This window comes from Glossina fuscipes, unplaced genomic scaffold, assembly GCF_014805625.2.
Source record: "Glossina fuscipes isolate IAEA_lab_2018 unplaced genomic scaffold, Yale_Gfus_2 2, whole genome shotgun sequence".
NCBI classification, from domain to species: domain Eukaryota; kingdom Metazoa; phylum Arthropoda; class Insecta; order Diptera; family Glossinidae; genus Glossina; species Glossina fuscipes.
Window position 1 is genome coordinate 14,245,311 of NW_023998416.1, and position 12,286 is coordinate 14,257,596.

General features: G+C 33.7%; 1 protein-coding gene across 1 annotated transcript in view; it reads right to left on the reverse strand.

Moving 5' to 3' along the window:
• Positions 1 to 449: 449 nt before the first annotated feature.
• LOC119632813 (nephrin) overlaps positions 450 to 12,286 on the reverse strand; it is a 135,802-nt gene continuing 123,965 nt past the window's right edge. The window contains exons 12-18 of the mRNA XM_038025927.1: positions 11,092 to 11,194; positions 8,306 to 8,417; positions 8,152 to 8,233; positions 7,366 to 7,507; positions 4,375 to 4,556; positions 1,615 to 1,802; positions 450 to 1,516 (exon numbers count right to left, since the gene is read on the reverse strand). Of these exons, the coding sequence (XP_037881855.1) occupies positions 1,391 to 1,516; positions 1,615 to 1,802; positions 4,375 to 4,556; positions 7,366 to 7,507; positions 8,152 to 8,233; positions 8,306 to 8,417; positions 11,092 to 11,194 (935 nt within the window). The 3' untranslated portion in view covers positions 450 to 1,390. The remainder of the gene's footprint in view (positions 1,517 to 1,614; positions 1,803 to 4,374; positions 4,557 to 7,365; positions 7,508 to 8,151; positions 8,234 to 8,305; positions 8,418 to 11,091; positions 11,195 to 12,286) is intronic.

Here is a 12,286-nt window from a genome sequence, read left to right on the forward strand (position 1 = left end):
AGTGATGGCTGATGAGAATTTATTCAATTTTTGTGTTTTCTACTCCTCGCTATTGCAGACAACACTAAAATGCCAAAGCTTTTCAATTGGTTTTTCTCATATGTGCCCAAACATGTAAAATTTGACCGGTAACTCTGCGTTTTATGGGTTATATACAATATATACAAATATATTAACGCTATTATTTTTTAGAGTATTTGTTTTTTTTTTTTTTTTAATGGTTTAGAATGTTTGATTTAAAAAAAAAAAAAAAAATGTATTTGGATTGTTTTAAACAAGGAAATTGAATTAGTTTTTTTTTTTCTCGCTGTACATATTTGAGTGTGGGATTTGAACTTCAATAAATAAAGTTGACGTTATTGATTTTTTAAATCCATGGTATGAGGCATTTGTATATTTTTGTGGTCTCGCGTATAAGACTTGGATGAGCAAAGAATTGACATGAAATACTGAGATGAATTTTGATCTGTATTTTTCACACGCTTGCTTGAACCGTTGTGGCAGCTCAATAAATACATTAGCATATACCTTTTTAGAGAGATATTTATTATGTATCACGGTATCATGTATTGCGGCCTGAATGGACAAATAAATAGAAATTGATCTGGAGTCTTGCGTTCATTAAAATGACAGAGACATAAATTGCGAATGCTTCTCTTTCAGTTATCATAATTTATCCTCGGCCCCCGCACAAATATAAACTACAATAAAATGCACTTAAGTACTTTAATTACTTACAGAATGGACTCTGTTCGTGTACTAGGGGAAAGATTTAATATCCCCATATATACAAAAAGTAAGCGTTTTAAAAAACTTGTGTAGAGTGTATGCTACCATCGGTGCAAAATACAAAAGATGTCGACACTGCTTTCACAATCAAGTAAAGAATCCGTAGGTACTCGGTAGGTCTCGTAAAACCCCTTTTGTTCTTGTAAAACAATGGGGAAATCTGATATTCGTGTGTAGCTTACGTGTAGCAATAGGTTGTAAATTAATGGTAGAAATGAAATGTTGACAGGTTCTGCTATTCAAGAATCACACCTACGAACTTTTGAAGTCATCATACATTACATGATGGTGTTCAAGAATATTGATTCGGATTTTCTCTTATACTTTGTATTAACAAAAAGGTTTGCTTCCATTCATTAAGCTATAAAGCAAATACGAAAAACAAAACCAATAAGCTGTTGGAGACAATTCAATGAACGCTATTACAAAATACTCGAACATCGTCTCTCTTGCTCTCTCTCTCTCTCTGTTTGGGATAGTTTCCCGATTTCATTTTCTTGTTTTCTTCATTATTTTAATGCCATTATTAATTAATAATAATTCGGTACGCAAGGCAAGACAAAAAATGTATGCAGTTCTGTGCTAGAATATGGCCAACAAATTAAAAGAGCTTACCATACTGTGATGGGATAACGTCAGGATCACGTTCATCTTCGACTAAGTCTTCTGATGACTTTGATTTAATATCAGTATGTTGCCATCTTGGTTTTTCAATACCAACACCACCCTAATGATTGCAAATTCAAAAAATAGACAAAAATTGCAAAAAGGAGAGGAAAGGAAGAAAATATTAACGTAGCAATTAGATGATGTGGCAAATCTAACCTTGTAAACATCACCAGTTTGTGTCACTACTGCTGTAGCGGTTGCTTTGGTGCCATGTTGACGATTGCGTCGCAAATTGTGTAAAAATGTCATCATGAATATCTTTAGAGCGACGGCCAAACTAATAATTACAATTGTTAAAACACTCCCGACAATGACAGGGGATAATGTCAATGAAACGTCATCGTCTGCTTTACATTTGTAATGAGAGCGAATGAATGATATGATTATCACCACCATCACCGCCACCGCCGTCATTACCAATGCCAGCGCCAGCACCGACATGTCACCGACATCAACATGCAAATAGCCGTAGTAGTAGTAGTAGTAGTAGTAGTAGTAGTAGTAGTAGTTTGACATGATGTGGTTTTATTGTTGAAATATAATTTGTTTTTTTGTTGTTGTTGTTGTTGTTGTTTTTTTGTATGCAAGTATTAGTTTCCCATACATTATTGCACGTAGAGATTCATGCATATAGGTGTGGACATCACAATCAATGAAAACCATCATAAATCATCAAGGTATCTCAACGTTTACATATCAACGTGATTTTTCATTATTGTCGTTGTTGTTGTTGTTGTTGTTGTTGTTAGGCGAGAATTTTAATCCATTTTGTTGCAACAAAGAAAAAAGGTTTCGGAAATATAGACAATCCCAACACACACACACGCAGATAGTTTTGACGTTAGCCAGCCACACATTGCCAAAAGATCCAGCAGAGCGAATATTATTTTGAACGCAGCAACGTTGACATAAACATGTTTAGAGCAGCAATAAAAAAGAAAATAATTACAAACAAATGACAGCGTAATTCAATATCAACGACAAAATTGAATGAAGACAAAGATTCATTGCAAAGAAAAGCACTTCAAAATAACAATTATTAATAAATTACTTTTCAAACTAGTATCATACTGCTGATTACGATGATAAAAACCGCTACGTAAAAGCATGGATGTCCTCTGAACTAGTTTTTTTTCATAAAAGTTTACTTTAAAGTTCACTTTTAAGTTTAATGAAAACAGTTAAGGGGAACAAAAGTTGTTCCGTCGTCTGGGAATCACTTGTGAACATTTTAGAACGTAACTAACAACATTATAACCGAGCAGGGTCGGCTATTAAATGTTTTGCAACACTCTGACCCAATATAATGTTTTTCTGCTTCTTTAGATTTTAATTTACTCTCGCAGTGGGGAAAAAAAAATCTTTTCTCGAACAAAGGCATTACTTTTCATGAAAGCTTTTCTATGAGGAGGGGTATAAAGTATATCAAGATGTTATTATCCTTTACCTATTTTCGCTATAATGGACTAAAAACAACTAACAGCCGTATAGTCTATTAAATACTCCACATCACAGTTATCCATTCACTTCGCGGAATGATATATTATTATCAGGTACAGGCGTACTTTTATAAAAAGCACCTATAATAGAGGATGACCAAAACGTGAACTAATGTGATCCAAATTCACCAAAGCAACTTTACCTGTTAAAGATTTGTTTTTCACTTGTTTCCCACATAAACTAAAAATTGCATATAATGGCTTGCTTCTCATAAGAACCCCTAGCAATCTTCCTGAGTCTAAAATATTGAAACTTGTTTACGGTACGAAAATTTCAGATTTCGTAAGCTCAAAAATATACCCAGTTCTCCTACACTCTTCGCACTTCAATTTACGATGCCGAAGTGCCAGTATTGAGTGATTTTTCCCAAGGATTTTCAAAGATTCATATTTCTTTCTTCATATAACGAATTTTTAAACTAAACCATTATTATTAATATAGTCTAGCCGAACAAGTGCACCGATCTGTTTTGCTTTCAAAAGAATTCTTCGTTAAACCAAAGCACGTCCGTTCACCGAGATACTACAAAGCGTCTGAAAAATTGGGACGTGTTGGTTAAATACGAAATTAAGTGGACATGGATCACAACAACAGCCGGCCATCTCTATGCAAAGACCATCTACGAAAAATTGGAAAATTCTGATAAGTTTAGTTGAGTAGATTCATTGCCATCCACTCTAAGGTTGATTCCTTGGTTATTTAAACCAGAGCATCATAAGCATCATAAGCATCTTTCTTCCACCATATCTAACCACTTGTGTATTATATTTTTGTTTAAAATTTTTATGCAAAAAAAAATTCACTAAATATTTGATATAAAAAAAGCACATTTCTTTGCAGGTATGTCACCTCATCAAATTCAGAAAGACAACGTCAATATAGTCAAATGTACCACAAACTTATCCATTAACTGTTGCCAATATGTATATTGAAACATTGAAAATCAATTTTATTTACCTAATGGCTTACTTTTCACCAAAATGTCGTTTTAATGGCAACACTTTCTTTATGTGAATTGATAATACAACAAAGTGACAGCCGAAAATGTCTGAAGGAGGAATGATGAATGGTGCGGGGCTGAGGGGATGAGGGCAATAGAAAACTTTTCATATTTGCTTAACATTTGCAAAGTAGGAGAGGGAAAAATCAAGTTCACACCGAATCGAATGACAGAGATAGACAGCAGAAAGTGTTTGTTTAATCTATCTTGAGTGATTACTTCAATCATACCTACTACTGCTGCCAATGCGTATGCTAATGCAAATAAACTTAGCAAAAGAAACAGCAAAAAAAAAAAAAAAAAGTTGCGAATGCAAAGCTTAGATTGCTTACAAAGGAAAACACTTTAAAATGTCTTCACTTTTACTTGTACAAGTGCGGATTTTCATTTCATCGATAAATATTTCCGAAACTTACCCGTACGAAATGCCGTCGAACCAATACTAAAATCAGGCAGTGAGTAAGATGCACTACGTCCTTTTTGATTAAATGCATAAATTCGCAATTTTAATGAATTATTTTCTTGCGTCATTATTGAAGTTAATGTATCTAAATTTTCCAAAGAGAATTGAGGCTCCTCAGTGTTCGTTATATTAAATCTATTGAAAAGAAAACAAAAAATATTAAACATTTATGTAAAAGAAATATTCGTTTTTTTTTTTTTTTTTTTAATTTTCCTTTTCTAAATCGTAAAGTAACGGTTTTTTTCTATGTTAATAACTATAAGAGTTGAAATATTTTAATATTTGATATGAAAATTTTTGCATCTGTATTATTACTTATGCATGTAAACCCGGATCACATACACAATTTGGTATTCACCACTTCGTCTCTTCGTTCAAACCCCTTAACTTACGTTAGGTCAAAGTGCGGCTGCTAACCAGGATTTTTTGGCAAAGCATAGCAGCATATCAAGCACATCTCCATGTTTTTGCGTACTCGATACACATACTTGATTGCGGTATTTCTCAAAGAAAAGCGTCATTACTTTTAATGGAATTGCTTTCTTGTTTAAAGCAAATTTATGTTACATTCCTTAACCCAAGCGCAATATTTCGCAATAAAATTTTTTTTATTATCATTTCATTTTGATTACGGTCTGTCGAGGTATATTTTTGTGTTATTAAGAAATTTTTTCTTCATTTCTTTAAAAAAGCAATAACTTTATGGTATCGTCTCCTTTCAAGAAACAGATATCATCATCCACGGCCAATGGTATATAAATATTTCTTTAGAAATTCAAATTTCACTGCACAACATTCACGTTCTCCTTTATTTATTTGATGAATAATAAAAAACGCTGTACCTTCGTCATCAACAACAAAAAATTTTAGGTAAATGAAATGACACTTTGAAATGAACCGGAATGACATCGTCGAAGAAGAGCGAATAAGTTCCATAACAAAAAAAATTTAATCACTTTACCGTGAAAATTACACAATTGTTAAAATCAGCCGTAATGTCTTCAAGTTGTTTTCCCTTCGCTTAAACATAACTTGCTAAATATAAAAAGAAATTAGACAAGTTTAATTTGAACAGATTCATCACCATCAGCGACCATTATTTCTTACATTGGTAACAATGAATTTCTGCGTTCGGGCGGCATCGCATAAAATTTTTCCGATTGCTCTAACTACCAAAATAACCAGTAAAGTTATGTCTATACCTTCTTTGAATGTTTAGTTAGTTTGTGTTAGTTTACTAAGTCTAGAATTTCTAGTGCGTCTCTTGGGCACATGGAAATCAATTTAACCCAGTGGAGGTGAAAAGCTCATACAGCTAATTATCATTGTGAAGTAGCCGCTAGGAAATTGCACTTTCTTTGCATCTGTTCATATGAGGTCAGACTTATTCTAATCTAAACTTCGTATAGCACTTACCAACGACTACCTTTGAACAAATTCTAATGAATCGATGTTAGGCTTTCAATTCGGTAATTATTGGTGCCCACAAGCTGGTAACACTATCTTTTGGAAAACTAAAATGTATTGCATTACGTGGAAAGCGTGCAACTTAAGTCTAAAAGAACTGGTTGCCTCTGTGCTGGTTGCCTCGTAAGCATAGTACATTTTTGATTTTCAAGGGCGTATCATTAAGACCTCAGCTGCGAAATTCTATAAAAGCCAAGAGTGTTGATAAAACTTTATTGCCGTTTTCGGCATTTCGCAAAGCGCGTAATGCAAGGCGTACGCTTCGTTTTTCTTAGGATGAACCATGATTTTTCAAAGCGGCCATTAAAGCAGCCTCAACAATTTTTTGCTTTTTCTTTCTTACTCAAACTTTGGACAATACTTTTAAAACAGCATCCTGACGACAGTGACGTCAACATCCTCAATTGCTCGATTTGTACACTTTCTGTTTTTTTTTGTACACAATCATTAATGCAAAATCGTGTTGGCTTACTCCATATTCTTCTTAGCCTAAAAAATTATAATAATTTGAAAATCTGCGGACGACTTGGCAAACTTCGGCATTGGTAAGTGAGAGAAATGGAAAAAACCCAGTCATCATACGGTGCTCGACAGTACATTAGATAGCGAGAAGTGCTGAGGGCAATCAACATTAACTGGATGCCATGCTTTAAGGCTCGAGCTAAGCATAACACTAAACTAATCTAGTCGGACCCGCGCTTAAACTCATCCCTAATTTAGCTAAAACTACGACTTCCGCGAAACATTTAATTGATCATTTATTGGCCTCGCTTTTTGTACTCAACACTAAAGAGTTTAAAGACTTGTTTCGGAATATTTCAAAAGCTTGAAACACTAGAATTAGACAATGTCAACAGTCATAGAGTCGACGTATCAGGTATTTACATAAGCAAAGCATACTTATAGAGAATTTTTAATATATGCCGCGAATGCATACGAATGAAACGTGCCTTAAATTTTTAATTTCGCTCGGCTTCTTGGTTCTCCTTTTTTTACAATGTTTGCTGCTTATGCTAAATATGCGTAAAAACTTAAATCAAAGTGACGCAACTGCCGATATATGAATGAATGCGTCACTTGCCAGATCGATTAGTTACACGCATGAAGGGAAAAGTAGAGAAAAAGGTAGATAAAATTGTTTACCAACATTTTTTATTTATGTTCAACTTTTAATTGCATTATTAAGAAAAGTTTTAATTAAATTTTTATGGCGATTTACATTAGAATATGAATTGGTTTCTGAAATTTATTGTTCAATAGGTGAAAAAATTTCCAATAAACATTGAGAGTGTATTAATGCTTGTGATTAGGTGAAACTTGTTTCCAATATGTACAATATTGGAAACAATACGATATTTAAACTGGGAACAAAGTTCAGAAGGTAGAGTTAATCGATGTGGCAAATGAAGCAATCATTCCTATATAAGTGCGTTTGTGTACTTGCTATTGTTATCTCTTCATTAGAGTGGTTATTTACCTGGTGATGCCAGAGCGGGTTGAAAACATTTCTAAAACAAATATTTGCGGTAGACCGCCATCATAGCCAGGTATGCATTGTATATCAACACTTAACTCCGTACGATTGAAGATTGTGCAATTACTAACGGCATTTGGTAAAGCTATACGCATACATGTAGGCGCACAAATGCAAGAAAACGTATAATGCGAAATAATGACGAGGCACAGGCATGCGGAGAGTCCAGGTTGCAATAGATGAGATTCCAAAGCAAACATTTTAAGGCATCCACACACAACAAGCCACGCCACGCCACGCCACAGCATAAGCATCATTCCAGTAATTATAGTTTCATGTCAAACGTTAAAGCACGTAACGCATATTTCGTTATATCGTCACAGTTTCATAAGATTCAACGCAGAGCAATGAAGCGAAAAAGACAAAAATAGGGAACAGAAAAAAGAAAAAGAAAAAAAAAGAAGAGACAAAACATTTTATATGTACATATATGCAGCAAAAGAAAGGAAAGAACAGAAGTAAATAGAATGAAATATTTAGTTGATTAAACAAACAAGTGTTGCTGACAAATGTCTTTAATAAGTGTATTGACTTTTCGATGTTCGAGTACAACGACGTTCAAACATGCTTAAAATCCCAAAAGGCTTTTCAACGTCATTCAACGTATAACAATGATTTCCCACAGATACCGTATATATATATATATATACATATATATATATATATATATATATACGCAAACATACACATTAACGTTGAAGTTATAAATTCTCGTTTATTGACATTTACCTGCTAGAACTACTTGAAAGAGACACGGTTGATTTTGCGTTCCCACTTCATTTGACGCCCAACATGATAACGTGCCATAGTCCTGCGTGTAAGTAAAATATAATTGAAATTTTCATTTGTTTTGCACTTTTGCCATTTTACACTGACAACTTACTTGATCTGTTACCGGCGTATATTTCAAAATACTACGACTACCATTTACACTAAAACGTTCGCTGCCCACATCTAAGGTTTCACCAGAGTTATTGAACTTCCAACGAAATGTTCTTTAAGTAAATATTAAATAAAATTCGGAAGTATTAGAAAAGAACACGAAATAAAATTAAAAGAAAATACTTCAACATAACAACAGCATAAACACACTCACATGTAATATGTGTAGCAATATAAATAAAACACTTGAATAAGTTTACACAGTCGAAGTGCATGTATATGAAGGAAAGAAAACTGTAATGTGCTACCTTCGGTTCGGTAAATATACCACAAATTTTCAAGTATTCATTACACATTGCCGAAAAAGCTAGCATGTCTGACGTGTGTTAACATTTAAAGAGTCCTTTCCATACCATTTTACAAATAATTTCATGTAATCTTTAATTTGCTGCCTATTAAAAAAAAAAAAAGAAAAAGCGCTTAACTTATTATTTATAGAGCGTTGGCGTCCTAGGAGTCTCATCAAAAATGCCGATTACTCGACAATCAGAGTTATTCTAATTTTAAGAGCGCTACGGAGGGTAAGTAATAATAATCAACCGACCAATTTGTCTTGTAGTTATTATGGTAAACATAATTTAAAAATGAAAGAATGGTTTTTTTTTCGCTTTTTTTGATGATAGACGGTATCGGTCAGAAACAAACGATGCAAGGGAAGGACATAGGTAGATTAGCACTCGTATCGTAGTATGCGTATGGAGCCAATCATTAAGTGTTATGCCTTAACCGATTAACTGCAAACTTTTAGAATATGTTGCCTGTAACTTACGTTGTATTAGTTACGGTAAAGCGATTTTCATTAAATTGAAAGGAATGTTAATAAATAGTAGAAACTTGAGATTAGAGAGGAACATTTTTAATGAACAGGCTATTGTGCTGCTGTCAAAGGATGTGAACAATCACACAAATCAGGTAGCCCTAGGCGGGCGCGAAGTATGTGCCGGAACAAAGATTTTAATGCTTTTGTGTGTTCTCGTTATTGTTACGCAGGATGAAAAAACCGCGATGCAAAAAAGGCAGTTTTACACATCATAAAATTCGCAATACACAATCATGGGTAAAAGTCTCATTAGAGCAGTTATTAGTTACATAACAGAATGTTCTACTAACGTCTTTTCTGTTTATATTAGGAATTGGCTGGTCGTCGTCCGAACACTTTTTTGACGGTTTGAATCGGAGATAGGGAAATATGTTGGGAAATATTAATGTTTTCGATTTTTTTAAGTTTTTTTTTATTTACGAAAACGTACGTATTTGAAAAGCAAGCGAAACACTATAGTGGGCCACGGCCGATTAAATACCCCACACCATCCTACAATTATTCATAGAATGTCTTTTCAAAATAAAGCGTGATATGGAGAGTAATCGATTCAATCCATTTTTGATAGTGTTCGTGCTTAGTGCAAAGCAGCTCAGTGTACTATAATTCTAAAAAATTGTTGGCTGCAGGGTCAGCACACCAAACAGAAACAGACGAATCAGAAAGTTATTCTGGTTCGATTGTTGTAATAAAAGGCGAATTCATCTCATCCGCTTCTGGATATTGCATGCTCTGCAGAATCTTAATCTACCCTTGCACAACGCCTAGTGCAAAGTATAATTGTATTTTCTAAAGGTTTCTTAACACCACGACTGCCACGTAAGCCAATTTTTTTATATGAAAAATATTTAAATACAAAATATTTAAATCAGTTTTTCTTTATCTGGCGTAGTTTTCAAGACAAATGTATTTGACATATGCCTACTTTTACTCCATTTTCACCAAATGAACCAATTTGAGTTTTGCGAAATCTCCACAATTGCAAAAATGAAGACGAGAAACTGAAATTCAAATGCGCTTACGAAACTTTACGATATTCACGAATTCAGGAATCTGTTGTAAAATTCTCCATAGACTTTCAATAATTTCTGCTTCTTGATGGAAATGATGCCCATATTTGAATCTGTCACTGAGAACGTAATGACTTACAATCGAAACAGAAATGGCTCTCCGTACCGTTGGAGACTTGCGACGATGTTTCGAGCTCCTTTATATATAACATATATATACATATACGAATATTTTTAAAAACCCCTCCTAAAAGAGTACGTTTCCCTATTAAATGTACGGAAATTTTTGCTTATCCGTTTCTAATCTTTATAAAATAAATGTAAAATGAAGTTAAGTTGAATATTTGCATTTCACATTGAAAGGACTTGAAAACTCAATTAAAATTCTCTCTTTCTGCTTGCTTCATCTTGAAGGAATAAAAGATATATTTCCCTTTTTTAATTCAACATTTCTTCCAAAAAATCTTGCGTTATTATTTCAACCGCACATAAACTTAGGTTCGTTTTACACCTTCCTACACATCCTCCTCTTGTTAGATGCGCTTCCTTGACTTGGAAATCTTACACAACATTAATCAAAAGTTTCCTTCAACAGGAAATGAAACGAGCATTCACAACCGCACAGTTAACCTTAGCTACAAGCATACGCTACATTTATAATGCTCCCTCGGTCTAAATCAGTCGCTACAAATTCTGCATACAGCCTCCTTTTTCCCTTTCTTTTGCATATTATTAACTGCTCATTTCTCAGGTGAACTATTACAGTTTTCATATGTCATACGGTAAGTTTGTTAAATTATTTGCTTATACCTCGATAGGAAAATGTATGTGTTGTACTTGCTAACAATTTGTTTTATACATCTTGTGCATGGTACATATAATATAAATGAGACATACCTGGGTGGTGGATCCGCTTGAATTTCACACGCAACTTCGACAGTTTCATCCTTTGAGGCACCAATTAAGATGACACGATCTAAATGTTTGCAAATTGGTGTGTCTGGAAAAAAAAGGTAGAAAAAACAAATACAATAATAAGTATTAAGCATTTGCAAATACGTAATATTTCTAATTCGATAAGGACTATTTCTTGTTCTTAATGTGCCTTAAATTACAATGATAATGGAGTTTGAGTTCGTATTTGAAATGAAATCCATCTTAGCTAATAGGACTCAGTTCTCTTGGGCGAGAAGAAGAGTTCTATTTATGGAAATTTATAAAAACGCTACAACTTGCATCATCTACTGTAGCTTAGCTCGTTCGCCATTAACCGTCAGATATGTGTGACACAGCTGTTTCTTACCACAGTCCGACATCACATAAATATGTCAATTTAAAAGAACGTTTATTTTATTTCAGCAGAATGCTTTGAATATACGTACAGGGAATTTATTCCAACTGATGTCGTATAAGCACGAGAAGAATCTTGGGCTGTGACGGATATGATAGTTCGCCAGAAGACGCCTGGTAACATATGGCTTAGCTTAGTTACTTGGCTGATGCAATTATTGAAAAGCAAGATAATGGGAATTTGATATTAATGCTAATAATTAATGCATAAACGGATAAAATGGCCTTACAATTCTTTTACCGGCTTCCTCTCATCATCAATATTTCTGAAAGTCGAAAAAACGATTATTATGTGATTGTATGTTGTTCTAGGTGGAGATGTTTTGCTTATACTCCCATCTATGGAAATAGGTTGGTATTGAAAATAGTGTAAAGCGATTAAAACGCCTAACGCCTACCGTGCAAAATAAATTGAATACATCTCCGTTTTTTAGAACGAGAAAAATATGTTTTTCTGTTCATTGCTAACAATTTCAATGGATACATATCTAAAAGTATTCAGTTACATTCTAGGGATTATACAGCTGTGCCTAACAAAAATTAAAAAGAATTGTTACGCCTTCCCAATTTAATAGAATGTGGAAATTACATTTTTTCCTAGTCTTTAATAGGAGGACGATGTCGGTGTATAGGATTCGGTTAAACCCGAATGAAATTTTCTGGCTTTTTTTTTTTTTTTTTAAATGGTTTGTTTTCTTCTGTGTAGAGTCAAAATTACTTTTTCATTATTAATACCTTATTA